Source organism: Chanodichthys erythropterus, chromosome 13 (assembly GCF_024489055.1).
Source record: "Chanodichthys erythropterus isolate Z2021 chromosome 13, ASM2448905v1, whole genome shotgun sequence".
Lineage (NCBI taxonomy): Eukaryota > Metazoa > Chordata > Actinopteri > Cypriniformes > Xenocyprididae > Chanodichthys > Chanodichthys erythropterus.
This window is the reverse complement of record NC_090233.1, coordinates 18,357,935-18,378,886: the sequence shown is the minus strand read 5'-3', so window position 1 is coordinate 18,378,886 and position 20,952 is coordinate 18,357,935. Positions and strand designations below refer to the sequence as shown.

Below are 20,952 nucleotides of genomic sequence, written 5' to 3'. Positions count from 1 at the left end.
TATGCCAGTGTCTGCTATAGCAGGCCCTGTTTGGGCCTCTCTCAGGGTATGCTGGCGGAGTGTGTACTCCTCTTGCTTTAAGAGTAAAAGGTGTTTTATTGAGTAAATGGCCTGTTAGTTTGTGTTGGATTTATTAAGCTCCAGTAGAGCTAAATCTTTACCTCACTAAGTAAGTCTGGTTCTATTATGGCTCCTGGGACTTTTTGCCACTAGCTGACACCACGTGTCTGTGAGTTGTAGGCCCTCTGGGCCTCCTTTGAGAGCATGTTGGCGTATGTCATGGTACTCCCCGAGTTTATCTAGTTAACCTCACTTTGGTTCGGTTTTCTTATGTTTGCTCCCTTTGAGCTTGAGACACTGCCACGAGCTGTTGCTGTGTGTCTGTCTGAAGTCGTAGGCCCGCCTTTGGGCCTCCTACAGAACATGATGTTGCATGTTGTACTCCTCTTGCTTTAAGAGTAAAATGTGCTTTTAAGGAGTACACTGCTTGTCGGATTGTGTTAGGTGGACTGTTACGTGGGCACTCTACAGTCTTATCTGCTGGTTTGACTCAGTTTCATTCTGAATGAGTTACATGGTTGTGGGTCCTTGCTTTCAGCAAGCTAGCTGTTCGAGGTGTGTGGCCCTAACAGGCCACCCTAGAAGCTTTCCCACCTCCATTTCTGGGTGTTGAAACTTAAGCAGATTAAACATGTTGGCTCTTAGCAAGGCTGCTGTGTTATTTATATTTTTGCACTGTGTAGAACTGTTGTCATGTTGTAGGGCCTCCATGTTCTTGGGCCTCCATGATTTTGTGCCAACAGTACGGTCTCTGCACTCCCCTTGTTAGGGTTGGCCTGCATAGTGCTTAGCTCTCTAAGTTGGTCAGTGGTTGAAGGCCTCTATGAGGCCTCCTGTTTATGTTCCAGCCCCAGGCTGATAAAGGTGCTCCCCTTGTCAGGGGTATTTGAGTACACATACTCCTCAGTGCAAATAATCTGGTGCTTTGAGTTTACTCCCCTCATTTGTAGGATTAAGAACACTTAGCTGAGTCCTGCTCTCCTGGATGCCTGTCTCTATGCTCTGGTCTGAGTTGCTTACTACCCTTTGGCAGTCACACTTACTGGATATCTTCTCTGAAGAATGCTTTGTTGAGGCTCTGTGTTCAAACAGGTTGCTGGCCAAGACTAGGTTGCTATCAGACCGGGTCGCCCTCCCTGGTGGCATTTGGGGCGACTGTGTCCCCCTTCTAGTGACTGGCTGGGGTTCCTTCTTTGTCAGAAAGTTTGGTCCCAGAAGCCTTGGAGTGGCCTTGGTAGGCCTTACATACATAAACTGAGACGGTTTGTGTTTTTATGTATAACTCAATATGCAATATCAGTATGCAGAATTATCACATTAATGATAAACTAAATGCTGTGAAAATGATCTTTTAATGTCAATTGCAAATTTAAATGTCATATTTTATATTAAGTATTCTCAAGTTACATGACAAATTTCACATCCATTAATGCAAGTGGTCTGAAAGGAAACCCATAACTACCAGTTGAAGAATAAAGTTAAGCTTTATTTTGAAACATTGCAAGGACTTTCAAGCCGTATAGCTATTTGGACTATGGACATCTCCAAATACTTAAATTCTTTGTTTGAATTTATGCCCTCTTCTGCATTTGTAAACTATTACATGACTGATCATATTTTATGTTCGTTATGTGCTATGGTATCTTAAATAACATTTAAAAAAGACAGTGATGGTATGCATTTTTTTTCCAGGCCTTATTCTGTTCCGCCAATACTCACAAATCTATTTTTATAACATTACAAAGTCTTTGTGCATTATATATATATATATATATATATATATATATATATATATATATATATATATATATATATATATATATATATATATATATACACACACACACCAATCAGGCATAACATTATGACCACCTTCCTAATATTGTGTTGGTAACGGGTGTGCCTCATACGTCCTGAAAAGTGAAGCTGCGGGCTCTTTGATCGCCCCCTGGAGGCTGGATGCAGTACAGGTCATAAGTCTCATTCGTCTGCATTGAGAGGGCAGGGTTTAAGTTAAAACATAAGAATAAATTATGCTTCAAATAACATTTTCCGAAAGATGGTTTTGGTCATTTAAGGTAGTTGTTATCACGCTGATTTATATTCAGTTATTCGTTTTTGTGATAAGTTTGATTTTAGCTAGCAATTTGGTGCTATAGAAACGGGGCATGTCGTCATGATTCACAGTTGATTGACAGCTTCTCTGAGGACTGTCAGGGCTTCGAGGGGAGATTCAAGATATATAACTGACTATTAATTTTCAATTTCTGTGTTATTTCACACTGACAAAATGAGCTGTTCAGCAGTAAACTGTACTAACTGACCTACAGGATCTGATGGATATATGAGCTTTTCTCAGTAACGTTAAATGTGGGCAGTTACTAATTATTTTTATGGGTATAAAATAATAATTAGCAGGATAAAACTAATATAGCCTACTCTAATTAATTATAGAGCACCGTCTACAGCAGTTGATCTCATTTAACATTTTAGAGTTGTTTCTAGTGGCATATTATAGAGTTTATCTACTGAATTTGCTGTTTCAAAAATATTATTGCTCTAGAAACAGAATAGCCTATTATTTTATAGGTCGAATTTTAAATTGTGTATAATTTATATAGCCTATTTAAAATACATCAATGATGACGTTCAATACAATGGAAGGAAGCAGCGTCGTGTCGTCCATCTTTTTTTACAGTCTATGGTTGGTACCCCTTTTGCTGCCAAAACAACCCTGACCCATCGACTCATTGACTCCGCTAGACCCTGTGCTGTGGTATCTGGCACAAAGATGTTAGCAGCAGATCCTTTATGTCCTGTCCGAGGTGGGGCATCCATGGATTGGATTTGTTTGTTCAGCACATCCCACAGATGCTCGATTGGATTGAGATATGGGGAAATTGGAGGCCAAGTCTACACCTCAAACTTGTTATTGTGCTCCTCAATCTATTCCTGAACCATTTTTGCTTCGTGGCAGGGCACATTATCCTGCTGAAAGAGGCCACAGCCACCAGGAAATACCGTTTCCATGAAAGGGTGTACATGGTCTGCAACAATGCTTAGGTAGGTGGTACGTGTCAAATTAACATCCACATGGATGGCAGGACCCAAGGATTCCCAGCAGAACATTGCCCAAACATCACACCTTCTTCTTCGCATAGTGCATCCTGTTGCCTTGTGTTCCCCAGCTAAGCCACGCACTGGCCATCCATATATATATATTTATTATGTTATGTTTATCAAAATAAAACTGAAAAAATATAAACTTTTATATATATTAAAATAACATAAGCTTATTAAGTTGACCTTTATTCTGGTACATACAGGCGGTGAATTAAGCAGTACATAAAGTACTGAATGAAGAGTCTTTCTGTTCCTACATGTAAGTAAATGCCATTTAGTTTTTATATCATTATCTCTCTTTCTATCAAGATCACAAAAATCTGGCAATATCAGTGAAAGACTTCAATCATCCATGTTAGTTTTGATATAATTTACCTGCAATGTGCTTTGGAATTTGCCTTTTGAAAAATGTGTCAGCGTCAACACAAGTGGCATACGCATCTGATGACAGCTTTGAACTAATGAAAAACATTTCTTACAAAAAAATTCTACGAGACAATTCCTGGCAATGTTTCGTAACACCTGTAGACCTGGCAAGCTCTCACATACTCATACTGAGAGTGATGCTGCCAGAACTCCACAATGTTTGCAGGCTTCCTGTTTCTAATCATTTCGAAAGCAACACTTACTAATAAAAGATTATTCAAAGGGGTGTGCTATTAATGTTTTCAAGAAATCTACTTTAAAACTACTTTAAATAAACATGAACTGCATATTGACTCTCTTTAGTTTTTTGTGCAATAAACTTCCTTTTAAAAATTAGCTTCTATGGAGTAAGATCAAACACAATAAACCAAGAGACATTGTGCACACAGTGTCTGCTTGATAAGAATGACATTAATATGGAAATGTTGAGCTCCAGAGAGAAAGAAAGACAGAAGAGCCCATTTGAGCCCCCTACTCTTGGTCTTCCACGTGGCAAATTTCCTGAATGAAAGCAATCTCTCTCTCTCTATCTGTCTCAAAGAAGGAATGAAAAGATTAGAAAAGGAGGAAACAAGGCCTTTTATAGCAATTGCTAAAGGGGATTTCTCCAGAAAATGCACAGTACTATCTGTGTGACAGCCATACTGAACAGCACATCTGGTTGTTGTTTGTTGTTGGAAAAGAGTTCAGAACTGTGACTGTATATACAGTACCATAATATGCTGCATAATAGTGCTGGATGAGGTCGACAGACTTTATAGCAAATATCAGCTCACTTTCAGTAGAGCACAGTTCTGTTCTGTAGTAAAAATCGTATGCACAAGAAATGGAAACTTACCCAGCAAGACTTGTAGTTGTAAGTCTATTACAAGACTGATTGATCGATACATACTCATCCAATCACGGTGCAACCTTCAGTTGCATACATCCACAACCTCACCCCGCTGGCTTCCTCCAGGTTGTCAGCTAAAAGACATTGGGTCTCATTCGCTAAGTATGCCTACAGGCAAATTTGTCTGTGAAATCTGCGTACGGACGTCTTCATAATCATGATACACCAAAAACTTTCATAATAAAATTTAAGTTATTTGCATTATAGCTTCAGCTGTAAGGTTTCTCTGAATAACACAGATATATACGCATATGTACAGCTGGCTAATAAGAGGTCTCTAATCTGGGTCTATGGTTTTGACAATCTTGAGCAATGCTTGTGTGCCAATCTGGCGAGCGCTTCTGCAGAGAGCAGTATGTTTGACAAGAGTGACAAAAGGTTGTAAAGGAAAGATTGTGCGGAAAGCCCTTATATGGAGATGGTTTGGATGTGTTTTATGCAAATGACTAACCTCGTGCACATGGCTACTCATTTAAAATAGTCCAAATTTACTAACATTAGAACGAGATTAAGAATAAATTCACGTTTTGTGAATTAGGCCGAGATTTTTCATGAGAAGTTCTCCTATGCGTACAAATACAAAATAATCCACTGAATGATTGAGACCCATTATTTCTATCACTGAATAACATTTTTTTTATTATTATTAATCCTACCCAAAAGAGTATTTCTACTTAAACACAAACTTCCTATGATTTACTCTTTTCCCAACGGTGACTGGACTTAAGGTAATCTAAAATGCTAAAATGCAAATGATAACACTGCACATAAGAGAGTTTGTGTACCTTTTTTAGGCTGTACTGCAAAAATATATATTTTAAAGGGGACCTAGTATGCCCCTTTTTTTAAATAAGTCTCTGATGCCTCTGTGTTTATGTGAAGTTTTACCTCAAAATACCCCACAGATCATTTTTTTTAGCATGTTTAAATTCCCACGTTTTGGGAATGAGCAAAAACACACAGTTTTTGTGTGTGTCCCTTTAAATACAAATGAGCTGCTGCTCCCAGCCCCCTTTCAAGAAGAGGGTGGAGCTTCAAGGGCTCATGCTACGGCATACCGATAACAACAAAACAGGACAATCTCACGCACTGAAAATGTCAGAAACTGTCAGTAGCGGTGTTCAGTTTGAACAGGAGTCAGACACTGATGCCTACAGAGCCAAAGAACAGGTATAGTTTAATTTGATTACCCTATAACTTATGTTGTCATCTTGCATTTATTCACTAGAAGACTGTTGTGGCGGACTCTGTCTGAATGATGGCCAAAACTTTACTGATGAGTTTTATGAAGTTTATTGTACTTCACACAAAAGATGAAGCATCCGTTTTCATTCCAGAAAGAGTAAGAGCTGAATAAGTACAAGAAGTGTGCATTAAAGTCTTATCTATGAACTCTCTCTCCCCCTTGCATTATCATCAACATACACATCAAATTACACAAAAACACTCTTTACAACTAATGGTAAACAAAGGAATACAGACCTTATGCTTTTTCGGGGTTTGCTTAATAAACTGGTAAACTTCATATCCGTAAAACAACTCCAATCGACTGTAATAAAGTGCATGCTCTCCGTTTCATTACTGCAGTGACCAGTAATGCTGAGACTATACTGTTTTTTAGCAAGACCTGTATGTTTAATTGTCCTTTTATTTTGACCCTCATTCCCAAAGCAGAATTTATGGATATGGGGGTGCATTCCCTTCAAAAATAAAACTTATTCACTGCATCTTCAGCACTCTTATGTTCACTCTTGCATCCAGCAACAAAACACCTGATTTGCTTACAAGACATTCTTGTCGCTACAGCTGCTCCGGCCTGAAAAAATGGCGGCAATGTGCAACTCACTCAGGGCGGAAACTATGCTAATACAGCAGAGTTCGTCAGCAGTCATGGGCCAGGTCTAATTATTTTGTGATGTCACAAATGGTAGAATCTGCAAATAGCTTATTCTGAGGCACTGCTTATGATTTATGGGGATTAAAAAAAAAGAGGAGTTGGTGCTTGACAATTTTACTTGACAAAAACAATTGCACAAGATATTTTAAACTTTTTTTCTTGTTTAGACATAAAGCTACATTTAGTAAGGTTTGGTTTTAAAATAAGAAAAAAATGACAATAGGGTAAAGAACAATAAATAATTCAAGATATATTCGTATTCTCTGAAAACAAGTCCTAATAATTTACACAATTCTCCTTCTCAAGTAAATTTATCTTATTTTTAAGTTTCAAGGATGTTTAGATATGTTGAGTGGAAAACAAGACAAACTGCTGATTAAGGTTGTTTTTTTATTTATTTATTTATTTATTTTTTTGCAGTGTGTGTCCTCTCAGCCGCTGGCTTGTGACCTCATTATTTAACTACAAGGAAAAAGTGCGTAAGCATTACACATTACCGGCATGCAATGCCCTTTCAAAGGGTTTTATAAACTAGGCTTAAGACCAAGACCACCAAAAGCTCAAAGGCAACAATGATGACACCATTTTCCAGCCTTCAACCAACAGTTTGCACCCAGACAAGGTTGTTTAACTGGTAAAAGATGTAGTTGTGTAGTGTGTGGTGTATTATATATTGAACTCCTGAAGAGGTAATGGAAATCAACTGACAAAGAATCCATATTAATGCAATGCTACAGTCAGCACTTAAATATAACAAAGACCAAGGCTCAAAAAAAAAAACCCCACACATGCACACACGTGTACACGCACGCACACGCATGCACACACGCACACATGGCCACAGCTAATAATTCACATTTCACCATTCTTCAAAATAAGCAAAGCAGCACTTGCCATCTGGCCACCATAAGACACTGTTTAAAAAAAGAAAGAAAATGGTCTTCGTACCATGGAGTTCTAGTGGTCTGTTGAAAGCTGAAGACCTTGTTGTTATGGTTTCTATAACCTGACTTAGCTTTGAGTATTTCAACAAGCAAATTCCCACCTTCTGTAAAATAATCAGGGAAAATCCTGCTATAATAACATTTTACTGTAAAATAAATGGATCATTTTACTAGCTTGTAAGACAAATTTCTTTTAGATTTTTTTTTTTTTTTTTTTTTAACAGTCTGAACTAACCGTGCCAAAAAAAAGTCAAATTATCTGATATTTTAAAAGACTCACTGACCTTGACCATTGATTTGATTTGGCAGACAAAAGTTTTTTGTGTATAAGTAAGCAGTGAAGGATTTAAAAGGATAAAAAAACTATTGAGGCTTTATTTTTTTATTCATTATGATATTAGTACAGTTATATCAACCCAACATTTTATACCTTATGTTACCAACCCAGTTACAGGTTGAGATCACAATGGTTTATACACACACACACACACACACACACACACACACACACACACACACACATACATACATATACATATACATATATATATATATATATATATATATATATATAAAACTATATTTACCAAAAAAGGTAAAGCAACAATGTTGGACGATTTTGAAGTGACCTTTCCAATGGAATTGAAGGGAAATGAAGTGACCTTTCCTATGTAATGCGTGGCACATCACAGAGGTATTGCAAGATGAGCATTTGTGGTAAAAAAAGTATACAATTTGCATTTTTTTTTCTTTTTTAGAAAATGACTGATCGTTTCGCTAGATAAGACCATCATTCCTCGTCTGGGATCCTGTAGAGCCCTTTGAAGCTGCACTGAAATGGCAATTTGGACTTTCACCCATTTGGTAACTGTTGAAGTCCACTATATGGAGAAAAATCCTGGAATAATTTCCTCAAAAACCTTAATTTCTTTTCGACTGAAACGATTCTAGATCAATTCTGAGATTTTCCGAATCCATCGCGATTCTCTCTCGAATCGATTCTGAGCTTAACAGCAGATGGCACTGCGTGCTTTAGAAACAGCCACTTGAACCTGACAGACACACCACTTGAACCTTCAATAAAATAATCATTCATAAAGTTCAAAAAGGTTGAAACGAATTACAAGGGTGTTTGCAGTGGACTGTTTACATTAATCTCGCATCATAAAAGCATTCTGAGGTGCAAGTACATAACTGAACGCACAAGCGTTTTTTCGTTAGCATTTGAGCGCGTGGTGAAAAACTAGCCTAGAGTGCCACCTGCTGTTAAAAACAAAGCTCAGAATTGATTCAAGAGAGAATTGCGATGCATTCAGAAAATCTCAGAATCCATCCACAAATCGAGATGAATCGATTTATTCTCCCAGCCCTATTTCTATCTGTCTATTTCTATTTCTAACCAAAATGTTTGCAGAACATTTTACAAAATTTTCAACAACTTGACCTTTGTCAGTCTGTTTCAATCTCTACAAAAATATGAAAAATGCAAAGACTATGGCAACAAAACAAATTAAAGAACATCCTACCGGTGGTCCAGGTTCTCCTTTCAGGCCAGGTGACTCAGCCAAGAGGGAGTATTGGGTTGGTTCAAAGTCAAAGGTTTGGAAACCATCTGTGGCCGCAGGGGTGACAGGCTCAAAAGAGGTGGGTTTGGCACCAAAAAACAAGGTCTCCTTTGGTAGAGGTTTCCGTGAAGCTATTGATGCTGTTGTCATCTCTGACACTGTGAATGTGCTAGAAGGTTTTGTTGTGGCAGGGGTCTGGATATCTAGTTTGTTCTTCTGTTGGCCTGTTGGTCCGGCAGTGACAGCCATCCCATTCTCTTTTAACATCTGGGGCTTTATAGTTGTCCTCACAAGTTTCTTCCTGGGGCTGCTTTTTTGAGTTGGCTTTGGAGATATTTGTGATGGCATGACAGTTTGTGCTGTGGCCTGCAGGGGGGGCTGTAGTGTGGGCTGGGCTATCGTTGGTGGCACTGTGCTTTGTACAGAATGAGATGTCATTAGAGTGGACATGTTCAGGCCTTGTGAGGTTTCATGATTATTGCGTATTTTGTCTTGTGTTAGTGAAGGTTTAGAGCTAAAATGTCTGTCATTTAGCTCTGTTACAATGCTTGGGGTCTGAATGGTGACAGATATATTGGGGTCTAGGGGTAACAGCGGTAAAAGAGGAGGGAGGTTAGGCCGATAAGTGTCAGCTTCCCTGCACTGTTTTTTAATGTACTTACAATAATTGTGAGCTGCCTTAGCAGAGGGATGGATATCAAACTGGCAGATGGCTCCTTCAAACTGCACATAGTTTTGGCTCATTTTTCCCAAGCGAAAGGAGCCCTCTGGATCCAGCGTTTCTTCATTTTTAAAATGCAAATCTGCATGTACACTTGTCTTCCCACAAGAAGTATATAACGAAACCCTTTGGGCTTGGATTTCCAAAGCCAGGTTGTGCCACTGGCCATTGTGAACATCATAATCAAAATTTACAGTGTTCTTTTGGCCCAAGTAAACTAAGATTTTCCCAGGGATGAACTGCACCCCTAGTTGCAGTCTTTTCCTCTTTGTCACAACGGTGAAGAGGAACGCATTGTTTATGCGATGCGAACATATGCTAAGGATGAGAGAGAACGCCGAGCCCAGTGATGCAGGCACGACAGAGCTCACTGGGACGTCAATTCTCGCCCTTTGGGTTAGGATGACTCCCGATTTGAAGGGGATGACACCTTGAGGTGTGGAGCGTGTCCCAGATGGTCTTTTCCCAACCAATCCCAGTCTTTGCAGCACGTCCACATCTACAAAAAGGAAAACAACAAATAATTGCAAGAATAATCACATATACATAAATGTACTGTGACTAAAAAAAGGATTTAAGAGCAAAATGGATCTTGTCACAGGCGACTGAAGCCTTGCAGCTGTTTCTCACACACTGAGAACACGGAGCTCATTACAGGAACAGATCATTAACAAAAGCATATGAAGAACATATGCGGCAAAGGTAATGTTTCATCTGGGGTAATGCTTCAGTTTTTCATTAAATACTCTGCTGACATTGTTACAAGTAGAAAAATAACACTGTGTGGGCTTATGCGAGTTTTACGGAATCATCAACTTTACTACAAATTCATTAGATCGTTAGAGGTCTGCAATAAATTAGGTCAAGTAAAGCGAGTGGGAGTACGCATATCAAACATCCCTTTAAGAGTTACAAAACCACAAGCATATTAGTCTGTATTGCCTGAAGCGTTCCAGTTTATTATGTGGATTTGGGTATAAGATGGCAAAAAATACATAAATAAATAACATCTCTGAAGTTTTATAACAATTTTGCTTCTTTTGCTAACATATTTGTTCTGGAAATCAAGACAATAACATTATTCATGAAAAAAAAATGCTGTAAAAAAACTGCTATGACCAATATCAATGATGTCCCATGTGATCCTTTTGCTAGCAAGCAGAGTAAAGTAAGTGGGAAGATGCCATATATCTTAGGGCTGCCACTTCTAAACAGTCACTAATGAGTTTGGAATAAAAACAAACGCATTATAAAACCAAATCTAACCCAAACACATCCCGACTAAACAAAATCCTGCTCAACATTTGCAGTTATAAAGTATACCCAACAAGCACTAAAATGAAAAGCACATGTAAATGGAATATGTGCATGGACTTTTTCCCCCTGTAAGCCCTGTATCCCTTAACAGATGATGATCAGCAGATTGTGAAAGAGGATTGTTGAAAGAGACAACTATGTCTGCAGTAGTATTGTAAGCAAATCTAAACAGAGTTACTAACATAATGGACACTTCATTATCAAGCATGTCAGAAAGAGGTGACAGATCATCTTCTGACAAACAGCAGGAAAACAACTGCTCTGAATTTAGAAAATGAATGATCTGAATAATTTCACATAAATCACATGAGATCCTGACACAAAAACAAGACTCCAGCAATGCACCTCAACAGAACACATGATGAACATCCGCTGGTTCTACTCACAAATCATAGTAAAGAGTGTCTGAAAGAGTCATAAACAGCATGAAATAAAAGCAGGGCTCAACTATAAGCATGACCCACTGACCTGAGGCCAGCGTGAGCGAGTTTAGGAACAGTTACCACAATTGATCTTGCCCTATCAGGCAACTGCAGCATTGCCATTACATCTTACTATTATGTTTTCAGTCTATAGGTGCTTAGTGTTTCTTTACAAAGTGACAACGCCAACTACTGGCCTGGCATGCATACAGCATTTTAGTCGTTTTCACTGATCTGTGTGAACAGGAATTGTTTTGACAATGGTGTCATCTGTATGCAAAAAACTTTTCTGTTTTTATTACATCGTTGTCGTGTAAATGTACCATTAGTGTATTGGACTACTCAGGTAAGCAGTAGCGGGCCTAACCATAAATTTAGGTAGGACAGATTCTGGGTCTTAGCACTAGTTTATGATAAACATTTTTAAGCTTTATATTCTAATTGCTGAACACATCAGACACACTTTTGGCAGAATTCTAATGTCCTTGCATTATTAAGCCTGATGATGGTGCTCTAATGATGAATGAGAGACTTCTTGAAATTGCCATCTTAGAATTGCCTTAATGTACTATTTATTGCCTTTGAATGTTGTTTCATAATGTTACAAGTTGTGTAGGAATTCAAGTGAGGAAAGCAAAGTCATGTCTATTCTCAGAACAAACATAAAACAAACACAACAGAAAAAAAAAATGTATATAAAGGCTATTCACATGATCATGTTTAAACTAAAGGATTTATACTTTTATTAATTTGATACGCTACTCCACATAGGAAGAACACTGCAGTAAAATTACTTTGACTTGACCAGAAGCAGCCTGTATGTCAGAATGAAATGTCAATGGAAAGTGGAATGTCATACACTGGAAATCATACTTTACACTACCGATAAGAGCAACGGCTAGAAAAGAATTCCAGAAACTCTCCAGCAACGGCTCACAAAGATGACTTGATCATAAGTCATGCAGCGGATACCCGGATAAATCTTGGACAGCATATGGGGAATGTGCTATATGGACTGTCTCACATATGGTAAAAACATCAAGCATACACTCAAGAACAAAGGTATCTTTCATGACTTGTTTAAAACATGATGGCTGTTGCATTTCATTAATGTCTGACACAGAAGCACCATATGTTACATGTACATGAATGAGTTAGACTGAATGTGACGGATGTTATGAACCTCCCCCACCATATTAAATCTGGTCAAAGCAGATGTGGGAATTCTAGACACACTTTGAATGAGAACCTATAAGTTTAGGCTACTTGTTTGAAACAACAAGTACATCTTAACATCCTAAAAAGTGCACATGCTAGTTCTTTATATCATGCATAGTTAGTCAGTGCTGTAATTTCAATCTCTACCTAGCATAATACTTAAATTGAATTGATAGTTGTACATTGCAGTAATAGACCACCAGCATTATTTATGCTAGATGTAAATACAGAATCTGTTCATTATTAAACAGTTTATACATTTTACAGTCAGCAGACTCAGTCAGTGACATCCAATCAGGCCCAATGCCATTCAAAAAGGGTTTCTAATCAAATGCAAAGCATATAGAATCACAGAAGCAACGGCTTCTGATTTACTAGCGAAAAATAAACAGACTCAGAACCTTCATATGTTGTTGATCAAAGGCTGCTCCATATATTATCTGAATATTGTTAACTCTGGCAAATATGGAGCACACTGCTTCTTAAAAACAAAGTACCTGTAGCCTCTTTCCCTTCTGACTCATGGAAAACTCCAATGGGTTGTAACATTAGATGTCTATTTGTCCAAGTCCTGTCAATTATCTTCAAACTTTATTGCAAGGTAGTGTGACTTTATGAACCCATGTGCTCATGTAACATACAGTGGTGCTCAGAATTATTGGCACCCTTGGTAAATATGATCAAAGATGGCAAATAAATCTGTTTATCCTTTTGATCTTTAATTCATAAACTTAGCAAAAATCTAACCTTTCATTGAAGAAAAAGAATTGAAAGTGGGGGGAAAGTCACATTATGAAATGTTTATATCCAAAACATGTTGGCCACAATTATTGGCACCCTTTTATTCAATAGTTTTTGCAACCTCCTTTTGCCAAGAAAAAAGTTATGATTCGTTTTCTATAATGCCTGATGAGTTTGGAGAAATCTGACAAGAGATCAGAGATCATTCCTTCATGCAGAATCTCTCCAGAACCTTCAGATTCCCAGCTCCATGTTGGTGCTTCTTCTTTTCAGTTCACTCCACTCATTTTCTTTAGGGTTCAGGTCAGGGAACTAGGAAGACCATGGCAGAAGCTTCATTTTGTGCTCAGTGACATTTTTGTGTTGGTTTTGATGTTTGTTTTGGATCATTGTCCTGATGGAAGATCCAACCATGGCTCATTTTAGGATTTCTAGCAGAAGCGGTCAGGTTTTGATTTTTTATCTGTTGATATTTGGTAGAATCCATGATACCATATATCTGAGCAAGATGTCCAGGAGCTCCAGCAGAAAAATAGGCCCACAACATTAAAGATCCAGCAGTATATTTGGACATGGACATATTTGGACAACCGTGGACATGGGGTACTTTTTATCCATGTGTGCACCAAATCCATCTGGTGGGTTTGCTGCCAACAAGCTCTTTTTTTAGTTTCATCTGACCATAGAAGCCGGTCCCGTTTGAAATTCCAATCATGTCTGACAACTTAATATCCTGGAGATTGTTTCTGGATGAGAGCAGAGGATTTTTCTTGAAAACCTCCTGAACAACTTGTGGCGATGTAGGTGCTGTTTGATATTTTTTTTATCGCTTTCTGAGACTCAAGACTCAACTAATCTCTGCAATTCTCCAGCTGTGATCCTTGGAGAATCTTTGGCCACTCAAACTCTCCTCCTCACCACACATTAGGATGATTTAGACACATGTCCTCTTCCAGGCAGATTTGTAACATCTTTAGTTAATTGGAACTTCTTAATTATTGCCCTGATAGTGGAAATGGGGATTTTCAATGCTTTAGCTATTTTCTTACAGCTACTTTCTATATTGTGAAGCTCAGCAATCTTTTGCTGCACATCAGAACTATATTCTTTGGTTTTACTCATTGTGATGAATGATTAAGGGAATTTGGCCATTGTGTTCCCTTATGTTTATACTCCTGTGGAACAGGAAGTCATGGCTGGACAATTTCTTGTTCATGATCACCCTGGTGTGCTAAAAAATGTAAATATGACTGGGAATATACTTCAGAGATATTTTACTCATAAAAATTCTAGGGGTGCCAATAATTATGGCCAACATGAGAAAAACATTTATTTCATAATGTGATTTTCCCCCCAATTTCAATTCTTTTCCTTCAATGAAAGGTTAGATTTTTACTCATTTTATGAATTAAAGATCAAAAGGATAAACAATGCAGATTTATTTTTACAGTCATCTTTGATCATATTTACCAAGGGTGCCAATAATTCTGAGCACCACTGTACAGGGTTCTGACACAGATGTCAAGACCATGGTGAAAGTGAACAGAATTGTATTTTGCATGCTGATCAGGCACTAAAATCGTGTTAGAAAATGTACAGGTTTTGAAAATCTATGAATGAAAATCACCTACCTGCAGCCTGTGCTTGTGCACACCTCAGACAGCATGTACAGTAAAGAACCATGCAGAGAAAGACAGCTCTCCTGTTAAAAAAAAAAAAAGTATTACAGTTACAAAATGATCAAATCAAACATTAAGTTGACACTGATTTGTGATTTTACAATCTCAACGTTGTCAACTGGCAACATTAATCAAGCATTAATATAGACAGTAGATACAACTTAGCATGAATTTGACGTAAAAAATGACTGATTTATTTCCAGTCATTTTGTTTCATTTTTCTGCCAATATCCAGTTAGTTTTATGCCTTATCCACAGTTTGAAACCACTTAAGAACTACCCCCCACCCCCAGACAATGAATTTAAAATAAAAACAGGTTTAAACCAAAGTCCCGGTAAAACAAGTCATTTCACTTGGCGGCCATCTTTGAAACGCCTCTCGGGCATGCAAATGCAGCTCCTATCTCTTTGAATGTGGAAACATCAAATTCTCCACAGCTGTTTACCAAGCTTTCGATTAAATTTCATATTTGAAATCACCAATAAAATCTGACAACAACTGTCTGTAAATTTTGTTTGTAAACGATCGAATCATGACAAAAAAAACAACAACTATTTTTCAGGTTGGATCAAGCTTAATGTGCATCTCGTGTCTCATTTCGGAGGCGCGCGTCTGACTGTTTCTATAGGCACCGGAGCTTCTAACAGCAGCTACAGTGATGCGATGTCGATTTACCAGTGTGCGATTGGCTCTTATTTAGAAGGTGGGACTTATGTTGCCGTATTGCGCGTTGCACTTTCTCCCATTCAAAACAATACGAGTGACACGTCATGTGTTATTCTATAGTCTTTGTTTATATTATACCATTCAAAAGATCACCATTTACCATTTTTTTCAAAGACTGTTAAGATCAAAATACAGTAAAAACAGTAATACTGTAAAATATTATTACAATTTAAAATAACTTTTCTATTTTACTATATTTTTAAATGTAATGTGATGGCAAAGATGAAATTTCAGCATCATTGCTCAAGGTTTATCGTCAGATGATCCTTCAGAAACTGATTTGGTGCTCAAGAAACATTTCTTATTACCAATGTTGAAAACAGTTGTGCTTCTTAATATTTTTATATTAAGCATTACTTATTCATTCTATTAATGAGTAGAAAGAACAGCATTTATTTGAAATAGAAACATTTTGTAATATTACAAATGTCTGTGCTGTCACTTTTGATAAATTTAATGCATCACTGACCCAAAACTTTTGAACGGTAGTGTATATCCTAAGAGTTTAATAATGTCAAATGTTTATTTCCAACATGCATACTGATTAGAAATCTGTTTTCAAAGCTTATGTGTCCAATCACTCAAATGACAATTTGAGACGAGTACTCTAAGCTTAAAGGTCCAACAGTAGTCTTGCAACACTGAGAAAACAACATTGCCTCTGTATTTCAACACTGAGAAAACAACAACAATGCCTCTGAGAGAGTTATTTAAAACCCAGAAAAGGTCAAACCAAAGAACCAAAATCTCTTTGCCACTGATCTTTTTTTATCTCAGCTACCGAAAGAAAACAAAGTCTTGGGATCACATTGTTCCATTCTACACTAAAGCATCACCACATCCATCTAAATTATCAGTCTAGTCAGTGTCCAAAAGCAGTGCTCCATCTGCCTGTAGACCCAGTAACACTTGGCAGCAGCAGCAGCCTTTACTGTAAAGCCCTAACAGCTGTTTCTGCTCAGTAGGCAGTCAAAGCTTATCATCTGCCTGGATACCAAAAATTTGCGATGCTCCATATAGAAAGTGAGTGTTTCCTCTCAATATGCCAAGGTGAGGAAATTCTGAGAGCTTCATTCTAAGAGCTCTTAAATCAGTCAAATCAATTAATATACTGAAATGAATGCAGTTGAGATGAGTATAAGCCCCTTCCCCCAAAAATATTTAGTGCAGATTCAATATGATTCGATTCTTAAACATGAACATGAAAGAAAAAACTAAGAAATAAATGTGCATTAGGTGGTTTTGCAGTGTTACCGAAATTCTAATGGAGACCGCGAGTGCAGATTTCTTTCATGGGGTCCTTATATTGAGGTGTTTATAATGAATGTTGATCAATTTACACTATGCAGCAAAAATGGTTGGTTCCTTCTATGACAATAAGCAAAGATGGTTCTACATGACATCTTGAGACTTCAATCTGGTATTCTTTTTCTGCCCCTGTGTGCTGACACTGTGGATGTGGGAATGCATTTGTGACCAGATATTGTAGTTTTACTTTAGTCAGCATTTTCTACCGTAGCCACAAAAACTAAACACTTGCCATGCTAAATATCCCTTTATACAGTCCCACCATGGACAATGATACAGTTCAGTGCAAAAGAGAGAGAGACAGCATTAATCTAAACACAAGATTTCTCTTAATAATTTAACTGGAAAACAATGAAATAATAATGACAAAACAGCTGAGCAGGCATGGTCATACATTCCAGACACCAAAAAAAACAAAAAAAAAAAAAACATAAGAAATAAATAACTCCTAAACTCAACCTGAATTACTGGTTACAAATCATAGTCTAAAATAAACAGGTAGGCTATATGTTGCTCAAAAAAAATAAATAAATAAATAATAATAATAATAATAATAATAATAAATAATAATAAATAAATAAATAAATAAAAATATATATAAATATATATATATATATATATATATATATATATATATATATATATATATATATATATATATATATATCTATATATATCTATATATATATATATATCTATATATATCTATATATATATATATATATATATATATATATATCTTTACTTCTGGATGAATGCTGTTCAACAAAGTTAAACAAGTTTTCTGTGCCCCATTCATTCATCAAGTTTCTCCAAACTCCAGAAAGGACATCATAACGGACCTCCCTTCGCGAACTCATTCTTCCTTATGTAACCGAGCTGACAGCCAACAGGCTAATTTATGACCCATTTAACGTTTGTGTGAAATCTGTCTATCTATTTTCATGACATGAGAGCGCTGTTACTCACCCCCCGACACCAGCTGCTTTGAGTCTGGAGTTCGGGGCATTGTCCGGCTCCATCGCGCTTACTTCATTCTTCCTCGGGAGTGTTTGCTGCAGTCAGGACATGACAGAGTTGCCGAATTACTTCCATATCACAACGTCCCTTAATAACTGCTAAAGGTCTTAATTCACCACTGTAGTACAAAACTACATGCCGTAGTCTTTCCCAAGTGTCAAATGTAGTACTTTCCAAAGAGAGGAACCTGCGAGGAGCGATGCAGACTTCTCCATCTGACAGTAATAGATCCGATGATGCTGTAAACTAGAAATTTAAGTCCAAAGAGGAAAAGACATCGTTTGCTGAGGTGAAGTACAAGCGCTTAGTCAAGTCGCCGAATAAATCTAGTACTTAGTAGGCATGCTGAAGATTTTAGACACTGGAAGCATATTTCCCTCTGTCGCCCTCAACTGTCTTCTGAGAAAGAAACACTTCGCTCTGGAAACTAGAAGGGATTCAATGGAAGGTGTGTCTTTCCAAACCCACACGTTTATTTTCGCTGTCCTCGAAATGAATAAATAAATAAATAAATACGCCAAAATAAAATAATAATAATAATAATAATAATAAAGAAATATTGAAGGGCGTCATACAACGCAAGTTCGTTTCAAATACAAATCCGGTAATTTATCACAGATGTGGATCATTAGTTCTCCCTCAACTCGCTTTCATAGTGATTTGGGCATTTGTTCTTGTGAAACCGTATCTTGTAATGGCTATTTAACTTTCAACAAGAGGAAATAAAACGCTTTTTGAATTTAAAACAATTACAAAGTCCTTTCTTTCAGTGTAGCACTAAAAAGGAAGTCCACAGTTAAAGGATTAGTCTACTTTTAAATAAACCTTTCCTGATAATTTACTCAAACCCCATTGTCATCCAAGATGTTCTCTTTCTTTTGTCAGTCGAAAGGAAACGGGAAGTACGTTCAATGCGATATTTTGTGTTTATAAAGCATATAACCTACAGTTGTATTTTTTTCGAAAATGACCGATCGTTTTGCTAGATATGACCCTAATTCCTCGTCTGGTATCGTTTAAAGCCCTTTGAAGCTGCACTGAAACTACAATTTGGACCTTTAACCTGTTGGTAGCCATTGAAATCCACGATATGGAGAAAAATCCTGGAATGTTTTCGTCAAAAACCTTAATATCTTTTCGACTGATGAAAGAAAGACATAAACATCTTGGATGACATGGGGATAAGTAAATTATCAGGAAAAGTTTATTTAAAAGTGGACTAATCCTTTAATGCAGGGCAGCATATTTCGACAAAAAATCCTCTTTAAACGTATACAGTAGATTTCATCCATATCGTTATTTATAGAAACTTTAAAAAGCTGACCAAATTTTACATTCAATGCAAGATTGCTAATAAAAAACATTAATCAGCGAACAAAAACAGAAGCTCAACCGAACCTGCAGTGTGAGAACAAACCTCTTGCGGACGTTCAAACGTGCTGTGTAACACGAGAATGAACTTCATTGGTTGTCGCACTTCAAGCGAACATGCTTGAGCTTCCGTTTACCATAACTAATGTGTGCGTTGATGAATGTGAATAAAGGCCTAAATTAAATCTTCAGAAAATTTGGATTAAACCACTCATTCATTGACAGCTGTCATTAACAATGTCTTCATTTGTGTTCCAGAGATGAACGAAAGTGTTTGGAATGACATGAGGGTGAATAAATGACAATTTTTTGGGGGTGAACTAACCCTTTAATTTTATTATTTATTATTATTATTGACTATTAGGTCAATAATAAAATCAATCAGTAACTTTTTAATTTAAAATAGGCTTAAAAGTGCCCTCAAATGAAAAATTTAATTTATCTTGGCATAGTTAAATAACAAGAGTTCAGTACATGGAAAAGACATACAGTGAGTCTCAAACTCCATTGTTTCCTCCTTCTTATATAAATCTCATTTGTTTAAAAGACCTCCGAAGAACAGGCGAATCTCAACATAACACCGACTGTTACGTAACAGTCTGGGTGTACGCCCCAATATTTGCATAGGCCGTCTGGATGTGCACAGCTGAATCATCAGACTAGGTAAGCAAGCAATAACAACAGCGAAAAATGGCAGATGGAGCAATAATAACTGACATGATCCATGATATCATATTTTTAGTGATATTTGTAAATTGTCTTTCTAAATGTTTCATTAGCATGTTGCTTATGTACTGTTAAATGTGGTTAAAGTTACCATCGTTTCTTACTGTATTCACGGAGACAAGAGCCGTCGCTATTTTCATTTTTAAACACTTGCAGTCTGTATAATTCATAAACACAACTTCATTCTTTATAAATCTCTCCAACAGTGTAGCATTAGCCATGGAGCACAGCCTCAAATTCATTCAGAATCAAACATAAACAATATAACAGTATACAATACTCACATAATCCGATGCATGCATGCCGAACACTTTGTAAAGATCCATTTGAGGGTTATATTAGCTGTGTGAACCTTGTTTAGGCGCTGTTTAAGGCAAGCGCGAGCTCCGTGGGCAGAGAGCACAAGATTTAAAGGGGCCGCACAGCATAAATCGGCTAATATTTAATGATGCCCCAAAATAGGCAGTTAAAAAAAATTATTTAAAAAAATCTATGGGGTATTTTGAGCTGAAACTTCACAGACACATTCAGGGGACACCTTAGACTTATATTACATCTTGTAAAAAAAAAAAAAAACATTCAATGACACCTTTAAATATATTAGGTCAAAGGGGTTCAGCTGACAAAAAATTTGGGGAATCCCTGCATTGTATGTAACTAAATAAGAAATAACATGAATTTTAATGTGTTTTGAAAAACAAAAGCCTTCCAAAGACAGTAATAAATGGTTAAATGACTCTGTTAATTGAGAGATAATTGAAATAATAATTGACATTTATTACTGTATATAGCCTA

At 37.1% G+C, this 20,952-nt stretch overlaps 1 protein-coding gene across 6 annotated transcripts in view; it reads right to left on the bottom strand.

The window, feature by feature from the left end:
* col27a1b (collagen, type XXVII, alpha 1b) overlaps positions 1 to 18,442 on the bottom strand; it is a 147,777-nt gene extending 129,335 nt beyond the window's left edge. For all 6 annotated transcript variants that reach the window (XR_010896852.1, XM_067405535.1, XM_067405536.1 and 3 more), the window contains exons 1-3: positions 18,010 to 18,442; positions 14,958 to 15,028; positions 8,869 to 10,127 (exon numbers count right to left, since the gene is read on the bottom strand). Coding sequence is in view for 5 of the 6 variants with exons in the window: in XM_067405535.1 (XP_067261636.1) it covers positions 8,869 to 10,127; positions 14,958 to 15,028; positions 18,010 to 18,062 (1,383 nt within the window). In the remaining variant the exon portion in view is untranslated. The remainder of the gene's footprint in view (positions 1 to 8,868; positions 10,128 to 14,957; positions 15,029 to 18,009) is intronic.
* Between the last annotated feature and the right edge of the window lie 2,510 nt (positions 18,443 to 20,952).